Below are 26,221 nucleotides of genomic sequence, written 5' to 3'. Positions count from 1 at the left end.
AAGCTGACCTTTTCTCCCTAAGACTCATCAGGGCTGGGGATGTAGCTCGGTTGGTGGAATCCTTACCCAGCACACACAGCCCCGGATCTAATCCCCAGCACCACTTAAGTCCAGGGGTGATGGCGTAGCCTGTAATCTCAGCATCAGGAGGTGAAGGCAAGAGAACTCAAGGTCAAGAACCCTTACCTACACAGTCCAAGGCCAACCTGAGCCATAGAAAGAAAAATTGAAAAGACTTAGAGCCAGAAGGCAGAAGATCTTGTAGATATGCATCTTTAAGGGATACAGTTTTAAAAAGTAACCCCCAGCTTCATTCAGCTTGGGCACCCCCTGGCTTTGCAGGTCCCAGAGATTGTTCTGGCTCTGTTTTGACAGCATCTTAGGCCCTCTGTGTACCATTCCTCCAACCCCTGATCCCTGCACATCCTGGGGGGGGGGGCTGTCCTCTACTGCCCTTCCCTCATGTAGAGAATCTGCTCTTTTCCAACACTGGTGGGTGGGGGTGGGGCAGCACTGTCTGATATCTGTGACCCAGCTCTGTGCTTACTGCTGTGAGCTGCCAGATGTGCAGAACAGCAGTGCACACACCTCAGACTCTGGGTGGGACTTGCTTCCCTAGTGACTGTTCCCAGCTCGGAGCCTTCCTCTCACCCAGCCTGTCCCCATCCTCAGGCCCTGCTGGAGACAGCACTGACACGTGTGGTCCTGCCCATGCCCATCCTGGTGCTTCCCCCGATCGTCATGTCCATGCTGGAGAAGTAAGTCAGGCTGCGGGAAGAGAGGGGATACTGGGAAGTGACCCGTGGGACCCAAGGCATCCTATCTGGTGTGTTTCTGGGGTGGAAAGCACCCACTCTCTCTGCTGCTGTACTGGACAGTGGTGTTGAAACTTACAACTTTTCCTATGCAAACTAGCTGGTGCCCAATGCCACCAGGTTGCCTATGGATAAGCGTGGTTCTGCCTTGGCAGAGGGGGCAGGGTAGCTGGCAGTTTTGGAGGGAACCTGTGTGAGCTGTGAGTGTGAGGGTGTGGACACGTGCACATGCTCTGTTAGTGAGTAGCCTCAAGTCTATTGTGAGGACAGTCTGAGACTGGAAGCCTAGATTTTTCAACCAGACTGAGTCTGTACTTATAACTGGAACAATAATCTGACTGTGCCTCACACCAGAAGAACCAGGGTTGCCACCCATAAGTGTGAGAGAATGTGACGAATTCTGGCCAGCCTGAGCTACATTGTTAAGAGCTTTTCTCCAAAAAGCAAACAAACAAGCGAAAAACAAAAAGTAGGCTGGAAGTGGTAGCACGTGCCTTTATAGCCCAAGCACTTAGGAGGCAGAGGCAAATGGATCTCTGTGAGTGCAAAGCCAGCCTGGTCTACATAATGACACCTGCCAATAAATAAATAAACAAACAAACAAACAAACAAACAAATACTGGAACAATAATCTCCCTGGCTCCTTCAGAGGAAAATCAAAAGACAACTATTTCTCATGTCGCTGTCCACACAATATAGGGAACGTCGTAATAGATGGCTTCTGCCTCTTTACTGGTGAGTTCGTAATAGGATGATGAAGACCAGGGTGCAGCTGGGAAAAGACCGAACAGGGAAGGAAGGAAGAACCAGGGTCCAGCTGCACATGGAGGCCTAGCAGGCCTGGTGAGGGCAGGGATGGGCCCTGGGTGGAGGGACCTAGAGGACCTAGAGCCTGGTTGGTACGTGCATGTGCTGTTAAGCAGGTGGTCACCTCTCTCTTTTGGACACCTGCCTTGTGGGGACCCCCTAGGACCCAGCTTGCTTAAAGGAAAGCATTGCCCATCGAGGCAAAGGGATGAGGGTCCTGTGTGTCCATCAGAGAGGAGACCCCCTGTATCTGAGCACTGAGACTGAAAATTACTCATCTGGAACCGGGATGGTGGCCTAGAATTCAGAAGGCTGAAGCTGGAGGATTGGCATGAGTTTGAAGGTAGCCTGGACTACATAGTGAGTTCCAGCCTGGGCTAATATATGAGACTCTGTTTTAAAAACACATTAAGAAAGGAGGAAGGGAAGGGAAGGAAGGAAGAAAAGAAAGTCAATTTAGTCTGGAAACCTACAACAAATAAGCAAGAACGAAAGTAGATTTGAGGAGGGTAATCCTTTGTGTCCCCAGCCTTGCGTATAAGCCTTCTCCTGAACTAAGGCTGTCCCCAAATACCAATGACTGCAAGTGCAGTAGGCCAGGAGCAGGTGAAGCAGGTATGTTTTACTTCAGTGCTGAAGCCTGGGGGTTGGGGGAGCATGGAGGATGCTCACTGCATACTGGTTAGTCACCTGTCACTTGGGCAAATCTGGTGGGATGGAGCCCTCACCTGGCAGATCAGGTAGAGAAGTTTTCTTAGATACACAGGCATCAAAGGACAGCGGAAACCAGCAAAGCCTGGGACTCGCTGCTACCTAAGGCTCAGGAAAAGCTGCTGAGGGAGAATGGGGTGTCACCTGGCCAGACTGCTGTCACCAAGCAGTGGAGGAATCCAGAAGCCCTGAATCTGGGTTTTATGGCCTGAAAGAACGTGACTTGCTGGGATACATTAGGCTAATCCATTGCAGACAGCAGGAGCAGGCCCCAAAGCTCCAACCCTCATCCCTGTCCGAGTATCCGGCACCCTCAGCACAGTTCATAGGAACCTGGGGACCCAAGCAGAGCGAATAGAAAACTGGTTCTGCCAAGGCCAGCCAGAGGCCCATCCTTTGGCAGGAGTTTGCTGGAGAGGAACGTGATCTGTGATGCTTCCAGTCCGTGTAGGAACGGAGTTTGTAAAGAGTTGAAGGAGGGTTGGCAGGCCGTTGCTTTGCCGGCTTGCATTGGTGTAGGAGCTATGGGAGGTGACATGAGTATTATTTTGGCTGTGCGCCCTCCCCAACCTAGTGTCTGGAGTGCTGCATGGCCGCCTCTTCCATCCAGTGCAGACTAATAAGAAGTCAGTAGTCCTGTAATGATGCTGCCTGAACTGTGTGACATTGTAGATTTTGACTCCAAGAAATTACTTCTGGTATGCTAGGACCTAATAAGCTTTGCACATTGTCCCCAAAGTAGTCACAATAAATAAAAACTATTCCAGAAAAAAAAAAAAAAAAGAAGTCAGTAGTCTGGGGCCCCATCAGCTTAGAAAGTAGTTGATCCTTTCTGGGGGCTCCAGGGGTGATTTTGAGGGAGAAGAGTCCAGTCCCAGTTCCCTAGAGAATATGACGATGGATAAGATTCAGTTTGTACGCGCAAAGATTTATTAATCTCACACCCACTGTAAAACCATGGGACTGGATGGCGGGAGAGGCGGGGTCAGCTGAGACCTCCAATAGGAAAGCATGCTTTTTCAGCCTCAGTTTCCCACATAGAAAACGAGGATGCTGTTGTCTTTCTGCTCTTGCACGCTTGGCATCTGGCACCATCCAGCCTCTCTTTCCTGTGGAGTGGTGCTGTGCTGCCCAGAGTTCTTTGGTGGAAGACTTCAGGGCTGGTGGGAGGGGTCCCTTCTCCCTCTGTAGCCAGGTTGGGTGGGGAAGTCTGGACAGCTAGGGGGGAAAGACAAAAGAACACTTACAAAGCAGACTTGCAAATTAATGGAGCGCCAAGTAGGGCTGCGCAGCAAGTGCTGAAGGAATGCGCTGCCACGGGGGCTGGGGAGGACCAGCTGTTGTGTGGCAGCGGGGTGGGACCCGCCTTGCTTGCCTCTGGCCTCAGTCTATCCTCTCTGGCAGGAGCACTGGGGTCTGGAGCCTGGGCCGCCAGCTATGATTAGACAGAGGTGGGCAAAACTGCCTGTGCACTCCATTTTCCTTGCCCCTGAGATCAAAAGAAGTTTGGAGTGTGAAACTGAGGGACCTCCACCTATGCTGGAAGCGTCCTCTCTCCTCTCCTGCACACACCCAAACTTCATACTCCTTACCTTCCCTGTAGCCCCTACAAGCCAGAAGTTGGGTTCAGATCCAGGGCTGGGTGGCCCACAGATGTAATTCATCATCACTGAGACAGGCATTGGTGTAGGGACGAAAAGGCTATAGTTTGCTCCCAAGCCCTGCAACCCTGGCTCAGGATACACTGAAAAGTGCACCTGGGTAGGGGGAAACTGTATGGGGATCCTCGTCCTGCCCATGGTAGATGCCCGAGTCCGCTCCCCCAGCTCCTTTGCTGCCTATGATCCGGGTCTTTTCTTTTTCCAGGCATTCGCACATCTCTCCATCTGCATATTTTAACTCCCCAGCTGCCTCTCCAATCCCTGCCTGCCATTTCCCTCTTCTCCCCTCCCCCCATCCTGCTGTGTGTTCTCTTGGGGGCTCTGGACCAGACTCCCCGGGCTTCCCAAAGGGTGCAACCCTGAGACTCCCTGAACCCACTTGCCCTGCAGGGACTTCAGCCAGCCTCCTTTGAGAGAAGCCAAGGTCACAAACTTCATGGATGGAAATTTGTCCAGCATTACTTCCAGGAGGTCCCAGAAGACCTTCCCCTGCCCTAGGTGACCCTCAGGGCTGTGCCTCCAGGAACCCTCTTGCCACCGAGAATGGCTACAGAACCAGGAGACAGCCCTGAATCCCAGGCATGAGACCTTGATCAGAGCTACAAGCTTTACAGGACTGGTCTTGGCCTCATTCCAGCCCCTGTGTGACTCCAGAGGAAGCCTGCGAGGCCTTGGGCTAACATAGACTGCAAGGATAATGGGGTGCTGCTCCTCTGGGTGTTGAGCTTGATTTCAGCACCTTTGTCTTGCTCTTCTTACTCCTTGGAGATTCCTTACCCCCAGTCCCCAGCAATTGAACCTCGAACACAGAGAGTAGGGTCTGAGCCAGCCAAGAAGGGCACGAGAACAATTCAGCTGTTGGATTCCCATCCCCGTGCACATAAGGGCAGCAACGATGCTGCACACTTACCTGCTGCAGAGCTGGCTGACCTTTGCATTTGCCTAGAATCCATAAGCAGTTGGGTCTTGGTAACACCTGAGTGAGAACATGGAAAGGCAGCCGCCTCCCCGAAGTGTGATCTGTAGATTCCTGAATGCCAGTTCCTGGGTCTAATGCCAGCTGAGGGAGGGTCCCATGGAATCAAGAGCCCTTGGGAAGTCACACTTTTAACTAGACCATTCCGGGATGCACTAAAGATCTGAGAACTGTGGCTCCCAGCTGTACTGTCTGCAGGGGGCCAGGTGTTCTTGAGTTTTTCCTTAGCCAGGAAGGGTGACAGGGGGTTTGCCTGTCCCCAGCACTGGGACCCTGAGCCAGAGGGATGGATTAGTCAATTTTCCCTTATTCGAATAAATATCTGAATATCTGAGGTAACGTAGGAAACTTTTTTTTTTTTCGAGACAGGATTTCTCTGTGTAGCCCTGGCTGTTTTGAAACTCTCTCTGTAGACCAGACTGGCCTCAAGCTCACAGACATCCGCCTGCCTCTGCCTCCCAAGTGCTGGGATTAAACGCGTTTATTTTGGCTCTCAGATGTGGAAGATTCAGCCTGACACCCAACCTTAGCCCTGGGGCTGCAGGCCAAGCTGCTGTGAATGGGTAGCAGAGCAATCAACCTGATCCCTTATATAGAGTGAAAAAAGCGGCAGGAGAGGGACTGGAAGCCCCTTATGCTCTTGAAGACCCCCTCCCCGCACCCTAGGGCTTTAGTTTCTGCCGGTTCCCAACACGGTCAGCACGGCAGTTTGGAGACACTTAAGATCTAGGCCGTGTACAGCAAGGGCCTCTCCCCTATGATGGGCCAGACCAGCTCCAGTGGAGGACGGGTAAGAGCTCCTGTTATAATCTGTCACTCGGGCTGGTCCTGTGGGGCTGCTGTGGCCACTGAGGTCAGGTTTAGTGCCCACCTAATATCTCTAGCAGATGATCCAGGTATTCATCCTGTGGAATTGCCTGGTCTCCATGGGTGGAATGCCGTTGCCAAATGGTGGTTCCTGGTAAGTGTGGTGTAGGTGCTTGTCTGCTAGAGTAGCCCCCCACTCTCTCTCAAGAAATCACTCAAGCTTAGCACATGGAAGGGAAGTTTTTCAAACTCCTCTCCTGCTCAGGAACCAGCCCCCCAAAACCTGCCATAGGGAGTGGGTGACAACTGCACCATGTTTGGGGGTGTAGCTGTTCAAAGGATCCCGAAGTCAGGAGCTAGGAGCAGCTCAGGATCTTAGCAACCCCAAGAGTCCAGGCAACTGCCTGCAGTTACCTTCGCCATGCCTGCCCTCCCCATGGCCCTTGGAAGGAAGCGGTAGTCAATGGAATGTCTTCCGTTCTCAAGCATAGGACACAGGACTACCTCTCCTGATCACGTGCATGTGTGTGTACGTACGTGTGTGTATGTACACGGTATATTTTGTGTTTTCCCCCAGATGGCATACACTGGGGCTTTCCTGCTGTTGAGTACATCCAAAGGCCATCTCACATACTCACGTGTTTCTCCAGGGGCCAGGCATGGCAGTCTCTTCTGCTCCTCCCTCCCACCTCCACGCACAGTGCCAGACCATTGTGGATGGGTGTCCCCCTGTAAGAACTTGTTTATGATTTAAGTAGCTGAGGGTTCCTTGCTGGGTCCGGCCATGTCCTTCAAAGCTGGGTGTGGGAAAAGCAGTGGTGATTACTGAGGGCCCCAAAGATCATGTTCAGTCTTCTGCTTAGCTAGAGATGAGCTGGGCTGAGGTAGCTTGGGGCCCAGGTTGGCAGCCCATGGTCATCCAGCCTGGCTGTGCTCCTCACATGGCCCTCCTTCTCTCCACAGGACAGCTCTCCTGCAGGCACGCCCGCGGCTACTCTTGCCTGTGCAGAGCCTTGTGTGCCTGGCAGCCTTCGGCCTGGCCCTGCCGCTGGCCATCAGCCTTTTCCCGCAGATGTCAGAGGTCAGTGGGGGTAAAGGGCAGGGCAAGGAGGAGCCATTTATTAACAAAGACATAACCTGTACTGACTGCCAGTACTGAGCCAGGCTGGGTGGTGAGAAATGAAGCCAGGTGTGATGGCTCGTGTCTGTAATCCCAACATTTTAGGCAGTGGCTGCGCGGGGTGAAGGAAATGAGGCAGCCGGACTGCCGTGTGTCTGAGGCCAGCTTGAGCTATGAAATCGGTTGGAGACCAGCCTAAGCTACAGAGTGAGAGTCTTTCTTAAATAATAGTGATAATAATAATACATAAAGAAAGGAAAACAAGGACTGAGACTGACCCAGACTTAGACCTTTCAAAGACTGCTATCAGGCAGCAACACAGGATGATCTGAAATAGCAAACGAAGTTCAGGGAAGGTCAGGGTGGGTAGAAGGAGGCCGCTGAGCAAACAGAACCTGAAGGGAAGTGATTCTTCCCTGGGACCTGGAAACTGGGTTGGAGTTGGGAACACACAGGCTAGGGACCAGTTGGTATGAAGGTTCTGAGGTAAGGCAATATGTGACATTGGATACCTGAGTGAAGTCTGCCCTGTGAGCAATAGTGGGAAGAGATGAAGCAAGCCAGGTAAAGCCCGATGACCCTGGGGGATGCTGGGAACTTGAAGGCTGAAGCAGAGGGAAGATGGCTTCCAAAGGGCTGCACAAAGGATTCTTGATTGTGAACGGATGGTCTCCATGGCTGCTTCATGAAGCTGAGTTGGAACTCTGGAGAGGGAACCATCAGGAAGCTGTGGCGGGCATCCAGTGAGAGATGATGGCGGTTGGACCAGGCTGTTGGCAGTGGGCATTGAGAAGTAGGGCCATTGTGAGAGTGGGGCAGCCGCTTCCTCGGGATTTTCGAGAACCGCGTGTGGTGGGAGGGGAAGGGAGCCCACAGGATGTGTGCCTGGCTTTCTGGTTTTGAAACCAGAAGGCAGATGTAGTCATGCTGTCGCAGGATGGAGATGGGAGAGGGGAGGGGAGGGTCGATGGAGGACAGAGAGTTGAGCCAGTTCGACCTGTGGGTGGGAGGAACCTGTGCACTGTGTCAGCAGAAGTGCCCTGTGGGGTGCTGGCTCCAGGTCTACAGTCTAGGACAGTGTTTCAGGACACTGGAACAGGATGGAGGCCACCAGGCAAGGGCAGAGCCAGGCTTACTGAGATCGGGATGTCCATGAAGTTAGAGAGTAGTGCCCCTTGTCCTTACACTATAAAAGCAAACCTTGACCCCAGTGGTGAAGTGTGTGGCTAGATGCAGGGGTGGGGTGGGGTTGGGGAGTGGAGCAAGCTGCAACAGACCTCTAGAGCTTTTATTTGTTTTTTTGAAAATGGGAGCCAGACAGTGATGATGCACACTTTTAATTCTAGTACCCAGGAGGCAGAGGCAGGCGGATCTCTGTGAGTTCAAGACCAGCATGGTCTACAGAGTGAGTGCCAGGACAGGCTCCAAAGCTACACAGAGAAACCCTGTCTCAAACCCCCCCCAAAAAAAAAGAAGAAAGAAGGAAAGAAAGAAAGAAAGAAAGAAAGAAAGAAAGAAAGAAAGAAAGAAAGAAAATGGGAGGGAGAAAGACTTGAATGCACTCAAAATGGAAACACCAGGAGAGAACAGAGGCCTTCAGGGAAAGAGCAAAGTCCGTGAGAGAAAAGGACTAAGCATGCAAACCAAGGGGCCAGTCTTGGCAGAGGCAAGCCCTGTGCTCTGGGAAGCTGGTGGAGAGGGTGGGCAGATGGCAGGTGCAGTTGTAGGTGGAGAGTACAGATGATGGCAAGTCAGAGGCAAGGGCCCAGAGCGCAGAGAACCAGCTGTTTAGGCCACTGTGGTACCCATGTGGATGCTGAGCTTGTGCCTAGAGAGGGCCGCTTCTGCATGAGTGGTTTTAGGGCAGCCCTGCTTCAAGGAATGCCCAGATGAGGGACAGGGGGCAAACCAGGGTTCCTGAGGGGGTTTAGTGAAGACTGGAAGCTCGGGGCCTTAGTGTAGAAGCTGGAGTCACTGTCCCCTACCAAGCCTAGAATTTGGGGCAGACGTGTTTGAGAACCTGGTGTCCTTGTGCCCACAGACTCTTCCAACCCGGAGAAAGCTGAGCTTGGGAACTCCCAGTGGAGCCCAAGGCTATAGGCACCTATCAGCCCTGGAGACTGGGCAGAGATCATCCTGAGGTCTCTGAGGGCAGCACTATGCTGGAAGTTCTGCCTGTGGAGAGGATCCACAACAGAGAATCCCCAGATCACCAAGTCAGAAGCCATCCCAGCTAGAAAGGTCATTTTACATATCCTCGTCCTGCTCTGCTGGACCAGCCCCCAGTCACAGCAGCTCAGCTGTGCTATGAGGGGATGCTCAGCAGGCCACACCCCAGTACAGCTGCTCCAAGAGGCTCTAGTCAAGGTCCAGACTCCTCTGTCCCCCTTGCCTGCCAAGTAGATGTGCATGTAGTGCTTCCGGGAGTCTGGCCAAATTCATCTTACCACAACCCGAACCTATTAGAGGTTGGGAAGAATTGCATGAGGTCTTTGGCCTTCAGAAGGGGGGGCAGTAACATGCTCTTCAGAGCTCACTGCTCAGCTGTGCCTTCCCCAGCACGGTGCAGGCCAACCTGGATATTATAGAGTATCTTGAGGCCTGTCTGCCACCCAAGGTACCAAAGCCATCAGCCATTGGTTGGAAGGCCCTCACTCTTTCGTTCACCTTTCCAATTAATTCTAACGAGGTCCTGTTTCTGCAGTGCAGGGATCAAGTCTCACGTCCCAGAAGCCAGGGGAATTTACCATATGAGTCTGGACTTGCTTGAGCTGACCCAGCCTTGCCAAAAATCACCAGGGTTGTCAACAGAAGTTATCGCTGAAGTACTAATTAATTAACCAGGAGACTTGGAGACCAAGTTCAAGAGCTGGTGCCTTGGATGGCTAGCTTGCTGTGACTGGTATAGTGGCCGACTCTCCAACCCCAGAACTTGAGGAAGAGCTTCATTTCCCCTTCCATGCCTGGGAGAGAGCTTTGTTCTTCTCAAATGAGTGTTTCTGCTTATTGAAATGGCATCATATGTCAATAGTAATTATAGCTACCTTGACTCAAGGTTGCATGTTAGCTCTCTGCTTGCCTCGTGTTTTAAGTTCTTCGAGTATAGTTAGGTATCAAGAGATGTTACCTAGTCAGTCAGAGGTCACTGACAGCTCTGGGGAGAGATTTGGCTGGAGACAAGGAACCTTTGGTGAAGGGATTCTAGCCAGCCTGAGCATGGCAGATGTGGCTCTGGCAGGCCTTGCCCCTCCCCCATTCCCTCTGCCTTGCTAAAAAAATTTCATTCCCGGGGGCTGGAGAGATGGCTCAAAGGTTAAAGAGCATTGCTTGCTCTTCCAAAGGTCCTGAGTTCAATTCCCAGCAACCACATGGTGGCTCACAACCATCTGTAATGGGGTCTGCTGTCCTCTTCTGGCCTGCAGGCATACACACAGAATATTGTATACATAATAAATAAATATTTAAAAAAATTTCATTCCTAAAGCTAGCCACCAAGGTCCATTCCCTTATTTGGCCACCTCCTCCTCCTGAGGCTGATTACCAAAGTCCAGCTATCAAAAGCCCCCCTTTGACTGCCCTAATTAAGACACCCAATCAAAATTAAACACCTCACCCTAACACAGGGTTTCCCCTTTTGCCTTTACCTTTGTCGTTTGCCTATGGGCCAGGCCTGTCTCCTCTCTGTCCAGAGGCAGTCCTTTGTCCCTCTGGGATAAATATCCCTTCCCCTCTCCTTTGGTTCTTTCTCCTTCTCCCTTGTCCTCTCTCTCCTGTCTTTGTCTCTTACCCCTGCCCTCTCTCCTTTGTAGTGAGAACTTGGTCTTGGAGTGTCTTGTACCTAGTATCTGTCCTTTTATTTGGTGCATTGAAAGGACTGAGGAGGAGATGCAGGAGAAAGGAAGATCAAGATCACCAGAGGTAGGGAGTGAACCCACAGAGTGGATTCAGGAGAGCCAAGGGTGAGCACAGGGGAGGAGGAGCTGGGAGGGAGCTTAGGGGTAGAAACAGCAAAGGGAGTTTTCCTGTTTACAAAGGAGGGCCCTGAGGCCGCTTAAGGTCAAGTGTGTTGTCCAAGGTCCATGTTGGTCATAAGAGAGGCTGCTTTCCCAGACAGGATTCTGTTACCCTCTCCAGCCTGCCCACACCCTACTATAAGAGAAAGCAAGGCCAGGCGGTGTTGGTGCACACCTTTAATCCCAGCACTCGGGCGGCAGAGGCAGGCGGATCTCTGTGAGTTTGAGGCCAGCCTGGTCTACCACACCTCGCAGGACAGGCTCCAAAGCTACAGAGAAACCTTGTCTCAAAAAAACCAAAACAAAACAAAAAAGATAGATAGAAAAAAGAAGGAAGGAAGGAAGGAAGGAAGGAAGGAAGGAAGGAAGGAAGGAAGGAAGGAAGGAAGGAAACCAAGTATGTGCCCTAGACTGCCCACTGTTTATCTATCGGCACAACAAAACTGACCTCCTGACCTCCTGCCTTTCCTAGGGAATCCACCCTCACATCTCCAGGGACCTCAGTGGGCTTCTTTGTTTTTTTTTTTTTAAATATTTATTTATTTATTATGTATACAATATTCTGTCTCTGTGTATGCCCACAGGCCAGAGGAGGGCACCAGACCCCATTGCAGATGGTTATGAGCCACCATGTGGGCTGGGAATTGAACTCAGGACCTCTGGAAGAGCAGGCAATGCTCTTAACCTCTGAGCCATCTTTCCAGCCCCGCTTCTTTGTTTTCTAACACAGAACTAGGCCGGGTGGAGGCATCTTGGAGCCAGCAGGAGGGAACTGGTATAAGCTCTGAACTTGGGTATGGGAACTAGGTCTGGCCTCCTGCTGGGCCTCAACTCACCGACTGGACAGGGAGAACAGGATCTTCTCTTTGACGGGGAGGGTGAGGGTGCAGTGGAACACTGGCTAGATGGTGGTGTCCCTAGAATAAGATGCCCCACAGTCTCCCATGAAGACTAAGCTGCTCTCTTGTGACTGGGACAGTCTTCTAATCTTCAGAAGCAGGTATTCTGGTGTTGAAACTAAGTTAGTAACTAAATGTTCCTGAGTGTGGTGTCTCATACATGTAATCCCTCCTATTGGGAGGCAGAAGGAGGGGATCCCCACAAATTCAGGGCCAGGTTCATCTACATAGCAAGTTGTGGGCCAGTTATGATCACACAGGGGAATTCTGGGTCCAAAAAAAAAAAAGCCATCCTTGGCTGCACAGTGAATTTGCACCCAGTTTGGGCTACATAAAACCTTGTCTCAAAAAAAAAAAAAAAAAAACCCTACACCACACAAAAAAGAACAGTGTGAGAATTCTGAAGCTACAAAGTGAAAGGGGGGGGGGTGCATGCCTGTAATCCCAGCACTCACTCATCCTAGGTTACATAGCTAGTTTGAGGCCAACCAGGGCTACATAAAACCTTGTCTCAAAAAAAAAAAAAAAAAAAAAACCTGAAATAAATCTGAAATAAAGTCATATGAGAATTTTGATGGAGGTCAAGCCAGGGGCTGTGCTGTGGCTCACTCACTTCAGGGCTTCTTGAGGTAGGGTAGGTTATGGAGGGCTCCCTAGTTGAAAAGATCCTGATTTAGGGTGGCCTTTCAGGCCCTGCCCATTGTGAATATTAGGCCTCTGAACAAGGCAAACGTGGTCACCTCCATCTTTCTGCACATCTGCTGTCTACACTGGTGTCTTAGACTCTCTTAGGATCATCCAGAGTCCAGTCTCTGGGTCCGTGGGCTTGGCTGTCACCGGAGTCTGGCCTGGGCAATGACAGCGGTGTCCTCTACCTGGGAATGTATCCAACCCATCGGTTTAATGAACCTCGGCTCTCCCAGGGAGCAAGAAGCAGTGCCCTGGCCAAGCCTCCCTCACCCTCGCCTCTGTCTTCCTTAATTCCTTGAGTCCTCTGGGACTCCCCGTATCCAGGTTCTCCCCTCCCCCTCTGCTCCCAGGGGAGCTCAGGGGCTCGGGGATGGGGCTGCGGTAAGAGCGGGAGCTATTGTTCCGCAATCTGGTTTTGTCCTCATCTTGTTGGCAGGCGGCAGGAGAGGAGCGAAAGGTTAATGAGGCGCTGTGAACGGGGGACTGCAGCGGGCGGGCGCCGGCTTGGTGACAGGGAGCTAATTAGGAGCAGTTTAACAGGAGGAAAAAGTGAAATCTCCTCTTCACCAACTGTCAATAATTAGCCGATTTGGTGAGGTTGAAATGTGTCCACAGAAGAAGGTGGGGCTTGTCTGGGGACGAGTGGGGGGTGGGGTGGGGGGCAACTGAGGCTCAGCCCTGTCTCTAGGTGTGTGTGGCTGGGGAAATTGTTCTGGGCTGTCCTGCACCCTTGGGCCTCCCTTCTGTCCTCTGGTTGGCTTTTCTCAGCTTGAACCCTGCATGGCCCCAGTTAAGACCTCAGTCGAAAGGCAAGTATTAGAACTAAGTTTCTTCCAGTCTCTGCCCTGTGGGAACCTGGAAGTGAAACTAAGAGGCAGGTGCTCGAATCAGAAGGATGGCAGCTTTGCTACCCCAAGTCTCATGCTGATCCTTAGGCGCCTGCCTTTCTCACAGCGTGAGTGTGCCCTCTGAATGGGAGCTGAATGTTGCCAAAAGGAGGCTGGGCAGGGCCCTCAGCCTGCTGTGAAGCATGCCTTTCCTGGAGTCCACTGGGCCCTGTCCTCCCAGCTACTCAAAGGCAGGGCTGGAGAAGAGGATGAGGGCTAGTGTTTAAGCTGTGGCTGGAAGGATGCGTGGCAGAGGCCTCCCGGGGGGCAAGGAGTCACGTTCACAAGCCAGAAGGTTGTTTCCCGTTGGGCCTGTTTGCTTGTCTTTTGTTGGCCCCTGGCCTTTGGCCTTAATAACACCTCAGCAGATGGAGCCTCCTCCCCAGTCTCTAGCTTTTGCTGAACACCTTAACTGGAATAAAAGGCGTCAATCAGCCCTGCCAATCCCCCAGCAGCCGAACCGCTCCCCAGCTCAGCTCTAGACGGCCCCTGGGGCCAAGGCATGATGGGAAGAAGGCTAAAGTACTCTGCTGGTCCTCAGCACTATGTGCAAGTCTCCCAACTTGGGACCCTGAAGTAATTCTTAGGGCCACATTCAGTCCCTACTCAGTCCCTACTCCTCACCTCTTCTCGTCCCTCTACAGTTTTCAGAGAAAAGAAACAAAGATGCCCCCTCCCCCCCAGGTAAGAATGTGCTCCTCTTGTGGGTACTAGAACCACTCTCTCTACCTTCATCATCCCTGCAGAAAGTGGTAGCACTGGTGGACCCGCTTGGCTAGGCAGCGAGACACATCAGAAGCCACTGCCTTCCCCAGTCTGTCTCCCTTTCTCTGAGAACAAATTTGAGGGAAGAGTTGGGAATCTTTTAGAATGCCCTGTCCATGGGACATTTTTCTCGCTATTCAGGATCTATACTGCCTCAAACATGTAGGCTGTGGCCCCATTTCCAGCCTTAGGACAGAGCATCTCACTCCCTCCATGTAAGGCTGAGAAGCCAATTCTGTCACCACCTGACATTCTGACTCACCTTGAGGTTGTTGCCTCCTGCTTCTTCTGTTCTTCCAGGACTAAAACAAGACAGGCAACAATGCCTAGCAGGCACTGTGTCCCTCCTGTGTCCGCAGTACCTTCCACTGTCCCTAGCAGGCACTGTGTCCCTCCTGTGTCCGCAGTACCTTCCACTGTCCCTAGAGTATTGTCCCTCTAGCCCGCCAGTCTCACATCCATCTTTGCTTAGAGATGTTTGTTTGGGGTTTTTCTCTCGTTTGCTGCTCTAATCAATCCCCACTGAACACCGAAGCAGGCTATTTTTGCTGTCAGAAATCTGCCGCCTCCCCGCCCGCTGCTTTCTTGGAATTTGCCCACAGGACCCCCCAGGAGGGACAAACGGGGATGGCAAAGCCACTTGGATCCCAGGAACGCCAACGCCACCTGTCATATTGCTGTTCCCCACACCCCCATCCTAACCCATGCATGCACACAGGCCCACACACGTGCATACACACCAGTACGCGCACAATCTCAATGACAGGCTTCGGGAAAGCCACCTCCCAACCTGTCCTTCCCAGGTCTCCCTCCCAGAACCTTCTAGAGAGATTCAAGATGGAGTGGAGGCTTAGCTGGGTAAAACGTCCACAGAGTGAAAAGCACTAAGAGAAAAAAGTGTTGGAGCTTGCCTGGACTGCAGCGAGGGCCCAGCTCTGAAAGAGGAGTTGTTGACTAGGGCTGGGCAGGATGGTCATGACCTTGTCATTTCTCCATAGCATCAAGTGAGTTTCTACCCCCTCCTAAGACTCTCCCACCCACTTCTTTGTCCTAGAAAAATTTTCTTACCGTATATGTGGGGAAACTGAGTCCTCAAGGCTGAGGAGACAGGGAGAGAGACTCTGAGGTCAGTCCACCAGAGGGCACCCAGGAACAGTGTAAAGTTCTGAAATGAGGATGGGCTTGGTGCACTTGCTGGGTCTACAAAGTTCAGGGGAAGAGCCCCACGTTGGGGGGGGGGGCTTTAGTTCAGTTTGATTGAGTTGGAATATTGAGCCATCTTGAGAGGCTCTCTGTGGTGTAGATGTGGAAGCTGTAATCTGTCTCCCTCCCCTGCCTTAGTCTTTACCAGAGATGTGAAGAAGAAGAAGAAGATAAAAACAAGGATGCTTAAGGCCACCATCTGGGATGTGGTGAGATCAAGGGACCCCTCTAGGAGGATATAGCCTAGACTCATACCTCAAGAGCAGAGCATCCGAGGAACCCAGAGAAAGCCCCAAGAGGCCTTGAGTAGGCCAGACATGCTCTTCACTCTGTAGAAGTTTTTTTTTATTATTTATTATGTATACAATGTTCTGCCTGTATGTGTCCCTGCAGGCCGGAAGTTGGCACCAGATCTTATTAGAGATGGTTGTAAGCCACCATGTGGTTGCTGGGAATTGAACTCAGGTCCTCTGGTAGAACAATCAGTGCTCTTAACCGCTGAGCCATCTCTCCAGCCCTCGGTAGAAGTTTTGCCCACCCAAGCTTCTCCACCATATTTGACAGGTGCCCTATAAGGTTCTGGAAGGGACAGGCTGAGAGGTAGTTTTGCTGAGTCTGCAGTCAAGGAGTCTGGTTTTGTTTTGTTTAAGACAGAATCTTGCTATGTAGACCAGGCTAGCCTAGATTTCAATCCTCCCGTCTCTACCTCCCAAGTACTGGGCTGATAGGCATGTGCCCCCATGCCTAGCTGGAGTGTGGCCTCCATTAGGAAGGTTGTTGGGGGCTGGCATGGGTACCAGAGGCCTAACCCAGGCACTAAGGAGTCCAAGCTCAGGCCTCAGGTACTCCTGTATCCCAGTTTACCCTGGCCCTTCAAAGACTCCGATGTGCAGTGTGTATATGAGCAGAACCTGAGGTCAGCTCAGTCTTGGTTAGAAAAGTGGGATTTGGCTGCCTGGTGGACCAGCCAGGCTTTGGGAACCTATGTCAAGTGCTTTGCCACCTGCCTGCCTCAGAGGCCCAGACTCCTGGGCAGGCACGGAAGTGGCTTTAGGCTGTGTCACAGGGTCAGGCTGAATGTCCCACCCCTCTGCCCTTCTCTTTGAAAAGGAGGTAGAAAAGCCTGCCATAGCAGCAGAGGCAGGAGGAGGGAGCGCTTTGTAGTAGGGAAAAGCCCTTGAGAATGGGGCGCGTCTGGGGGATCCAGTTTCCTGTTTATGTCTCTGCACCTTAGCCCCAGGTTCAAATATGTAAACTATCCACTGGGCCGGCTGCAGGTGTGTGTGCTCCCAGGCTGGGAGGCAGAGGTGCCCCCAGTGCATTCCTGACTCCTGGCCCCCACCCCAACACAGGGTGTCTGGCTGCAAATAACTCAAGGTTAACCCTTCCCAGGCCATGAAGGAAAGCTATAGGGAAGAGGGCTCTGGAGCTAGCTAGGCCTTGGGGTATTTGGGGAGATACTGGACACAGTGCTCTGCACTTGGGGGCATCTCCTTAGGGGGGTTTCATGGTTTAAACTTGGTCTGCAGGATGGAGACGGGGCTGATCAAGCAGGCCAAGCCGAGTGGTAGTGTTTATTCATGGCAGGCTGGATATGTTCATGGCATCACAGGTTCTGGGGCAAGAAGTACCAGCCAGCATGTACTGAGCAGTACTGTCATGTCCTTCATGGTCCCTGCAGCTCCTGCTCTCAGAGGCTCGGTACCTTTTTCCAGACACTTTTCTATGAGAGCCTCCATTCAGCTCTACCCACCTGGGCTTGAAGGATCCCACCAGGTTAGACACACAGATTCCTGGTTGCCTCAGCCAACAGCCTGAAGCTGGGTGATCTCTTTGCCATGGCTGTTCAGCACTATCCCATCTCCCTGGAGCTTGAGGGAGTTGCCTTGTGGATATAGCCAAGTCCCAGCCTTCTCAGGCCAACCCCCTGGGGCTCTGATGCTGTTGTCCCTCTGGCTGTACCTATGCCTCTCTGAGCCTTCATCTCTCCATCCCTCCATACCCTGCCAGCTAGTGTGGCCACTGTGCCGTTTCCAATGTGGTATATAAAGGCCAATTATTGCTTGCTATGTCTCAGTCCTGCCCAGCAGCAGAGGAGTCCTCAAGAGAAGGAACAACACTTGTCCTTTGCTCTGGGGAGTTGGGAGGGCCTGGAGCTGGTGAGGGTAACTGGAAAACCTATAGTGTCCAATCCTACTATGGACCACAAGTTTAGATGACACTGCCAGGCAGGGCCTGGAGAAATTCTTTTGGAGAACCTTGCCTTCCTGCCTTCATCTCAGAAAGGTGACCTATTACAAGTACACTTGGTTATAGAAAAGAGGAGGAAATGGTGGCCTGTTGACATAGGGGGGCGCTGGGGTCCTTATCCTGGCTTCCCCCAGTTGAGCCCAATGGTGAGGCCCTCAGTGGTCTCCATACACATGAGATCTGGAGATGGTAGATCATTGGCCCCAGACCGGGCCATGGCCAGAGAACGAGAGGGGTCCTCACAGGTGGCTGGCTGACTTGCTTCAGAAAGGAAGTAGGACGACATGCCCCCAAGGTCAGCTCTGAGTTGGCACTGGGAAGTCTCGGTGTGAGGAGGTTCCACAATCTAGCTACTAGGGGCAAGGCCATCATAGGGACCACGGTGAGACATCATTCACTTGGTACTGAGGGCCTTGAGGTGTCTGGGTACCCTATGCCACTGTTCAGCTGCTCGTGCTGGCCGCCTCATTCCCTTCCCCACCCCTCGAATGTGGCTGTTCCCCTCCATCTGCTCTCCCGGGCAAGCTCCCCCACTCTGGAGGCGCTGGCTGTGCACACACATCCAGCTCCCTCTTGCCCAGAGCTCAGAACTCTGGGCCCATCTGCTGCTCAGGCCGGTCCACCCAGAAGACCCACAGGCACCCCAGCCTCTGCATGGCCAGCCCACCCCCTTCCCAAATTCCTTGCCTCTGAGAATGGTATCACCACCACCACCACCTCCACCACCACCGCAGCTCCCGAGCTAGAATTAGGAGTCATCCACGCCCAGCCCAGTCATCCTTGACACCTCCCTCTCCCCCCCACGTGCAATTGGTCATCAACTCTGTAGATGTCATCTTCAGAAAGGCTCCTTGGCACCCTCTTCCTCCTGCCTCCGTGGACAGCATCAGAAGGCAGGACCTAAGAACTTTCTGGTTCAAACAGCTGCTCCTCTGGGAGGCTCCCTTGCCCCCTTGCTCTCCCTCCCCATCCCCCGACCCTGCCATGGCCAGAGAGGCCTTTCTGAAACCTGGGTTGCCCATTCCTGCTCACAATCCTCCCATAGTTCCCTGATTCTCTTAGATGATGACTGACACCTCCAGGTAGTCTAAGAAGTCTTGCCTGTCCTAGGCTGACATCTCTACATCCCCGTGACCACCCCTGCTCGCCTTCCTTTCCACAACACACGCTGGCTGGCCAGCTGGTTTCTTCCCCTTAATTGAGCAAGTATTGCCTACCTTCTCTTATCCAGATCCTCCATTCTCTGCCAGGCCTACCTCATCTGAGAAGCCTCCCTTCCTTGTTCCTTCATCACACATGGTAACCCCAAGGCCCTCCCCAGTTTCCATGGTGCTTTGCTTGTCTCTTTCTGACTCCTCCCCTAGACTTCCAGCTTCTCCAGGGCAGTGGGCTGGCCCTGTCCATCACCGTTCACCCAGCATGAGAGTGTGGAGTTGGCTAATGTGAACATGTGCCCACACTGAATGAAAATGAGCAGGAATCGCCGCTCTGTCCCCAAGACCCTAATCTCGAGTCTTGTTTCCATTCTACCTGGTGTCCTCAGCTCACTGGGGGCCCAGGGAAGCCTGGGTGCAATGATGAAGAGGCCTCAGTTTTGTGGGGGGTGGGGTGGGGGGGTGCTGTGTTCTGTGGGAAGCGGGCCCTGCAGGCCATGGCCCTGGGCCTCTCGGTCCTCCACCTCGGTGGTGAGCAGCCTCTAGGATTTTAATGTGGGCCTCAGTGCTTCAGTGAAAGCTGCATGGGGAGCTGCTAATAATGGCACTAAAATAAAATATGCTACATCTGTTATGGGTAGCAGAACAAAATTAGCTGCTCACACCTCTGACATCCAAGATGTCTTAACTTAAAATACTCCTTGGCTTACTTTACATCATTTACTGATTATATTTAAAAGAAATACAATTTTGCAATTACTGTTCTTTCCAGTGTGGTATCTATGCATCATTTTCCTTTTATGTTTATATATTTCTCCTTCATTAGTGCAGTCTGAAGGGTGATTAGGATTCTTCAAACATTTTACAGAGGTTAAACGTTGATTAAGATTTAATTATTACTGTAAATAGCTTGGAATGACATATGGTGCAAAAGCCTGACATATGTGCATTTGAATAAATGAAGTGCTATTTCCCAGGATGCCTCGGTAGCTGTTTAACAGCTTTCCCGAAGGGTTATGTTACACCTCATGGTAAGATTGCTGGGATGTTATATTTTGTTGGTTTTTGCAGCTGAAAGCTAAGAACAGTTTTCCAGTTTTTTAAAAACATTGAATATTTTAAATACCTAAATTGTTTTGCACAAATTTTTGCTAATTTGTCTAACTAGGTTAAACATTTTCAAAAGCATTTAGATTTTTCAGCGTGGGCGCTGCGCATTGTGTCAGTGGCGGCATGGGGACGAGGGGAGCTGGTGGGATGGAGGGGACTCCGGGGAGAGGGGTGGGGCAGGAGCGGGTCCTGGGTCCTGAGCCTAGCTCGAGTGTTAGGGTATCTGGGAGTACAGAGGATAGGTGCCCCTTCTCCAGGTTCCCATCCATGCCCACCAGCTCCAATCCTCACCAAACTCCTTGCCTGGACCTTGACCTACAATGTCCTGGCTGAACTCTCCGAAATCTCCCTGGTTTGTACTGCCCTCTGGCCACATCCCAAGGCCTCCATGACTTTACATGGCATGTTCCTAGGATCACGTTCAACTGAGCTACAGCATAAAGGCCTGGTAGTTCCATGATCTTGCCTGGGTCACATGCCAACCTGGGTCACATGCCAACCCAACAGAGCACCTCCCTCATTGGTTCACCTCATGCTATCCCTTCTGGCTCAACGTGGAGCTGAAAGCCAACATCTGGGCCGCTGTGGTTTCTAGAAGGATCTAGTCTCCAGGAGTTTGCTGCCCATTTTCTTTCCACCCATTAATTCATCCAGAGAGACTCTAGAACTGTGCTAGGCCTTAATAATTCAGAGTGAACAAGACCCACAGGTCTGCCTTGGGGGTCTCTTGTGATCTGACATAGAAAGGCAGAGGATGAGTGAGCAGTCAGCTCCCCAGCACTGTGATGTCACTTGGATATGAGAAGTGCAGGTGTCTTGAGCCAGAAAGGTTGTCCTACCCAGCCTAGATGAGCAATGGTGTGCAGCGAGGCCTATAAAACTGAAGGCAGAAAAACGGTGGGAATAAGATTGGGGGTGGGAGGATGCCTCTAACAGACAGGCAGCCAAGGCAGACTTGGGGTGAGGCAGGGAACAGCCCCGTTTGTCTAATGAGCCCAAAGAAGTACATATGTTGGTGGGGACCGAGGGCATGGTTTCAGGCCACTGGACCATTTTTTTTTAGTGAGGATAGGGTCAATCAGACCTGAGATTCAGAAGGCAGTAGGCTGAAGTGGATAGATCTCAAGGGAAGGGAGGGGGAAGGGAGAGAAGGGAGGGGGAGGGAAGGGAAAAAAAGAAGGGAAGGGAAGGGAAGGGAAGGGAAGGGAAGGGAAGGGAAGGGAAGGGAAGGGAAGGGAAGAAGGCCCAGGGTCTTTGGTCAGACAGCCATTTGATAAGGGTGTTATTGCCCATATCATGGAGCTGGGGCTAGGACAGCGGGAAATAGCAGACTCAGTTCCTTTTCAGAATGGTTGAGTTTATGTGCCCATAAAACATCCATCATCTTTGTGGAGTCAGTAGTCAGCTGTTGGCCTGTGGCTCCAGGGAGAACCACAACTGGACTCCCTTCAGACATGATGGCTACCAGAGCCCTGCCAGACCAAGCCTGAAGTACACAAGAAGTGTCCAGTGGGTGTCAAATGAGGGTGACAGTGACCTTGCAGAGAGAGCTTTCTATAGAGGAGAATGGGAACAGGAGCCAGATTTGCTGTGGGCTGAAGCCAGTGGGAGTGGACAGGTGGACTTAACCAGAATGGACAATTTAAAGCAGTGTGGTTGCTGGGGAGAAGAAATACCAGGCCACAGGCAAGCCTGCCACGGTGCAAAAGGAGTTTCCTCAGATGCAAGGTTCCTATGGCATTAGACACTCATGGGGAGAAGTCAGTGGACAGCAAAGTTGGGAGAGACAGACATCTAGGAGAAGGCTGTGCAGAGGCAGAAGGAAGGTGGAGCCGGGCGTGTTTCTGCCTTCTGAGGGGGCAAGAGGGAGGGGCAGAGTGTGGACCCTGGCAAGGCTGTGGGTTTGATTATGGGAGGCTGAGAGCCGCTCCCCACTAGTGTGCACCGTGGAGTAAGCTGCTGAAGCGAACAGGCTCAGCAGCTCCTGAGGGAGAAGCTTCAGGTGAGCTGCCGAGGTGACTGAGAAGATGGAGCGTGGCCTCTGTACGATGGGAGATGGGGAGGTGGACTTGAGCAGGCACTGGGCCCGGGGGAAGCTGTTGTCAGCTACCGCAAGGGTCGGGCTGAAGTCAGGGACAGTGGGTTTTGAGGATCTCTGTGAGGTAGTCAAGTTGAAGGGCAGATACATGGGCAGAGACCTCTAACGCAGGCCTTCTACCAGTCAGGGCTAGAAGCATCCTTGTGTCCGGGAAGTAATGGCCCCTGAGTGCTGAGTTGGTGTGTGTGTGTGTGTGTGTGTGTGTGTATCTGAGACCTTCAGTCCAGGAGAGCAGTGAAATGGGTACTGTCAGGGGAGAGGCTTGGGGGGCAGATAGAGGAGGGAGTTTCATATGTGCTGGCAGTATGGGGAACAAGGGCATTTGCAATGAGAGACACCCAGAATCTAGACAAGAAAAAAACTTATCCCTAAGTTGGGAGGGTGTGATGTAAGAGGAAGCATGCATACCCCTCGCTAGGACATGCGGGCTGGAGGACATGCACAGGGCAGAACTGTGGGTACCAGGGCAATCCTTAGATCCAGTGCACTTCTCTTCCTGCGCACCCCCCAACTTCTTTACTTTTCTCTTTCTCTCCTCAGATTGAAACCTCCCAGTTGGAGCCTGAGATAGCCCGGGCTACAAGCAGCCGGACTGTGGTGTACAATAAGGGGCTATGAGTGAAGATCAGCCGGCCTGGAAACACAACACTGTCCAGGCCGGATGTTCGGGGCGGGGAAGAAGTCTCATGAGCTGTCTCTGCAGGGAGGGGCTGCCTGGGGAGCAGTCACCCTCCAGCAGAAGGGAGACTACCCATTCCCATTCTAACATATAGGAGAGCAATTCTGACACATTTCCTACACAAGAATCAAGTGCGTCCCTGGGCCTTACATGGGGTGGACAGACTCCGCTCAGCTCAGTTCCGTCTGAGCTGAGGAACTGTAGAGTGCTCCCGGGGTAGAATTAGAATCCTTTTATATGTTGGGGTTTTTTTTTTTTGGTTTTAATTTTAATTTTTTTATTAGAAGCAAGTCTGAGCCTTGGTTGCAGCTGACCAGAAGCAGCAAGTGGACAGGTGGACAGGTGGAGGGAGCCAGAGGGGCCTGGGATCTGGTTTGGATTGATGGAAGGGAAATGTGTAATGGCTTGATGGGCCCTGAGTTAGAGAAGGGAGGGGAGGTGGTTTGCACCCCACAGCATGGAGTAGCCATGATCCCTTAAGGTCCTCAGGAACTGACTCACTTGCTAAGGGAGCCTGAGAGACCTCTGGAAGATTTCGGGAGCAGGGGCCTCTGAATGTTGCCAACTCCTGTCCACGCCACAGTGGAATGGAAATCAGTGAGCCCAGGCCCCTGAGAGCTCTCCAGCTCTAGACAGGGAGCCCCGCGAACGAACATTGTTCTGTGTGAACAGGAAGAGGAGCCTGTCTGGGCTCTCTGGGGAAGGTTCTTTTCCAAGAGTAGCTAAAGTTGTAAACTGGGACAGAGGAAGGCTGAGCCCACTGCGGCGCAGTCTGTAGCCACTGACCCTGTTCGTCCCATCTCACACCTTCCCGCAGAGGGGAGCCTCCTGCTTGAGGGTACAAGGCCTTACCTCTGGCAGCTGCCTGAGAGGTAGCTCTGGCACTGGCGGGCTCTGTGGCAACCAGTGGACAAGCCACCCGCATCTCTGAGCTTCCATCCCCTGCCTGGAAGCAAACGACCGAATCGGGGTTCCCACTAGGCCTTTGACTCCTCTCGGCCTGCTTCACTCAGATGCTGCACATTCCAAGTATGTCTCTGCGGCGGATTCCGGTCTGCATATGCACCAGGCCCCTTTGGAAATGGCCAGCACTTGGCCTCATAGGAGGATTTTGCCCTTCTGTATGTGATCCCATGTCCTGGAAGACCTTGACTTGTGCCAAACACCTCTTGGCTGTGGAGGAGGTGGTACGGATGCCCAAGGCAAGCGTGAGGTGCCACTCCACAGGCCACCTCTCTGTGCTGTAGATGCTGATGGCTCCTGATCCCATCTCATTGGAGGCCTTAGAAGAAGCGGGGAGGCAGGGTCTGGGTGCGGGTGGGTAGGGTGACTCCTGGTCCAAAAGATCCACAGAAAGGAGATACACGGTCTTCACACAGCCCTCATCTAGTGAGGTCACCACTAGAATGGGAGCCCTGAATTGTGACCCTGGAGCCACCCCATGGTGACTCAGGAGGGGGTCAAGCCGAAGGTGACCATGTATGGTTGTAGTAAAAGGCTGGCACAGGACAGAAGGGACAAGGCCACAGATTGCCTGCCAGAATCTTAAGGCGAGTGTAGCTGCAGTTACATCTGCCATGGGCATTGGCACCATGGTCTCCAGACTTTGACTAGGGACCAGATCTGTGCGGAGCCTCTTTTGAAAAGTTCATTCCCAACTCTCCCTGCCTGCACTTGTCCTAGAGCCTTGTCCTTACACAGTTTATCTTGGGACCAAAACTGCCCTCATCTAGCCCCGCCTCCTCCAGAAGCCCCACAGACTAGGGCCTCCTCCAGCTCCCTTTGTACTGGCTGTCACTGCACGGCCTCAGCATCCCTCATCAGTTCGCCTTGTGTGTGGAGGTGATTTCTATCACACTCCTGAATACAAGCCCAGGTGAGAGGAGGGGGCTGCTCCTTTGGAGCAGTGGGAAAAGGTCCTTGTCGTTCTGTGTGATGGTGACTGAGGGTCTTGAGGCATGCTGCTAAACCCTGTTCTGACTTCATAAACTCCATGCGGGAAGCTTTCTGTGACTGCAAATGCCCCGATCTGCCGAGGCTACAGGAAACAAGCCAAGGGGGAAAGGCGCACAGATGAACTCTCTATGGATTTTCTTTTGCCAACTGTCAGGGTGTATCTCCAACAGGCTCTCCAGCCCTGACATTCCTGACCACCTCTCCTCTGGCTACTTTAAACATTCCCTAAGGCTCCAAGGTTGCTCTTCCATTTCTGGAAAGCAATTTGAGAGTGTGGAAACCAAAAGTCTATGATGCCAAGATGGCCGCCAAACCGGAACATCTTCACTCTGTCTCACTTCCTGATTGTGGACATTGTCTGTCTGAAGCCCCTGGCCTGGGGAAGGGTGGGGGGGATGGAGGAGAAGAGCCAGTATGTGTGGGGGGTGGGCAGAACCATGGTAAGGCTTCCAACCTCGGGCAGGTATGGGTGAGGCCCCAACATATGTGCCTCAGCATACCTACGGATTTCAGACTGTCTTTTTAACCTCAGAAAATTTCTCAATTTATGTGATTTATGCCATACTAATGAGCTGTGGGCAATAAACATGGATTTAAAACACACGGGCGTGGCCTTGTGAATTATAGGACGGTGAGAGGGGAGGAATGAAGGAACACAAGGAGCAGGTGAAGGCAGCCTGGGAACTTCGTGGAAATGCCCCCAAAGGAAAGTACAGGCCCAGAGTTCAGGAAAGGCTCAGAAAGGGGAGAGGCAAGGAGGAGGACCCTGTGAGGACAGGAAGCTGGTGTGTGGAGACCACGGGAGAGGACCAGCTCGGATTGGCTCAGGAAAAAAAGATTGCCCTGTAAGCCTGAGCCACTGAGTTTAATCCTCAGAACCCATGGGGGTAGGAGAGAACAGATTCCTGGAAGTTGTCGCCTGATGGCCACACACATGCCGTAGCATGTGAGCCCCCAGCCTCTGTCCCCCCCCCCCACACACACATACATAAAAAAGAAGGAATCACAAAAGAAGCCCAGTGGCCAAATGGCCACTAGGGAGACTTACCTTAACTTACCTTAAGGAATCGGAACACATTTACTGTTTCAGTAGATTCTTGTGCTGTGTGGACCCAGGAAACTAGGGATGAAGGAAAGGGGACCACCCTGGCCTGCCTAAGGCCTGGAGACCTGTGAGGGATCTGCGCCAAGTGCAGGTGTGTTTTCCGTGTATACGACTGTAGCCCTGGACCTCTGTCCCTGTCCCCCATGGGTTGACCAATTCTTATGTTACAGCTTGACACAGTTATAGTGATGAGAGGAGGGGACCTTAATTGAGACAGTGCCCCCATAAGATTGGGTTGTAGGGTATTTTCTTAATTGGTGATTGCTGCAGGAGGGCCCAGTCCATTGTGGGTGCAGCCATCCCTAGGCTGGTGGTCCTGGGTACTATAAGAAAGCAGACTGAGCAAGCCATGAGGAGCAAGCTGGTAAGCAGCATCCCTCCATGACATCTGCATCAGTTCCTGCCTCTAGGCTCCCATACTGTTTGAGTTCCTGTCCTGGCTTCTTTCAGTGAGGGATCTTTATATGGGAGAATAAGTGACGTGAATCCTTTCTTCCCAATTTGCTTTTGGCCAT

The 26,221-nt window shown here is 52.2% G+C and overlaps 1 protein-coding gene across 1 annotated transcript in view; it reads left to right on the top strand.

Moving 5' to 3' along the window:
* Sfxn5 (sideroflexin 5) overlaps positions 1 to 25,215 on the top strand; it is a 116,896-nt gene extending 91,681 nt beyond the window's left edge. The window contains exons 12-14 of the mRNA XM_005369836.2: positions 673 to 758; positions 6,741 to 6,858; positions 22,507 to 25,215. Of these exons, the coding sequence (XP_005369893.1) occupies positions 673 to 758; positions 6,741 to 6,858; positions 22,507 to 22,584 (282 nt within the window). The 3' untranslated portion in view covers positions 22,585 to 25,215. The remainder of the gene's footprint in view (positions 1 to 672; positions 759 to 6,740; positions 6,859 to 22,506) is intronic.
* The last annotated feature ends 1,006 nt before the right edge of the window (positions 25,216 to 26,221 follow it).

This window comes from Microtus ochrogaster, unplaced genomic scaffold (genome assembly GCF_000317375.1).
Source record: "Microtus ochrogaster isolate Prairie Vole_2 unplaced genomic scaffold, MicOch1.0 UNK62, whole genome shotgun sequence".
In the NCBI taxonomy this organism is placed as follows: Eukaryota; Metazoa; Chordata; class Mammalia; order Rodentia; family Cricetidae; genus Microtus; species Microtus ochrogaster.
This window is presented reverse-complemented; position numbering and strand designations above follow the sequence as displayed.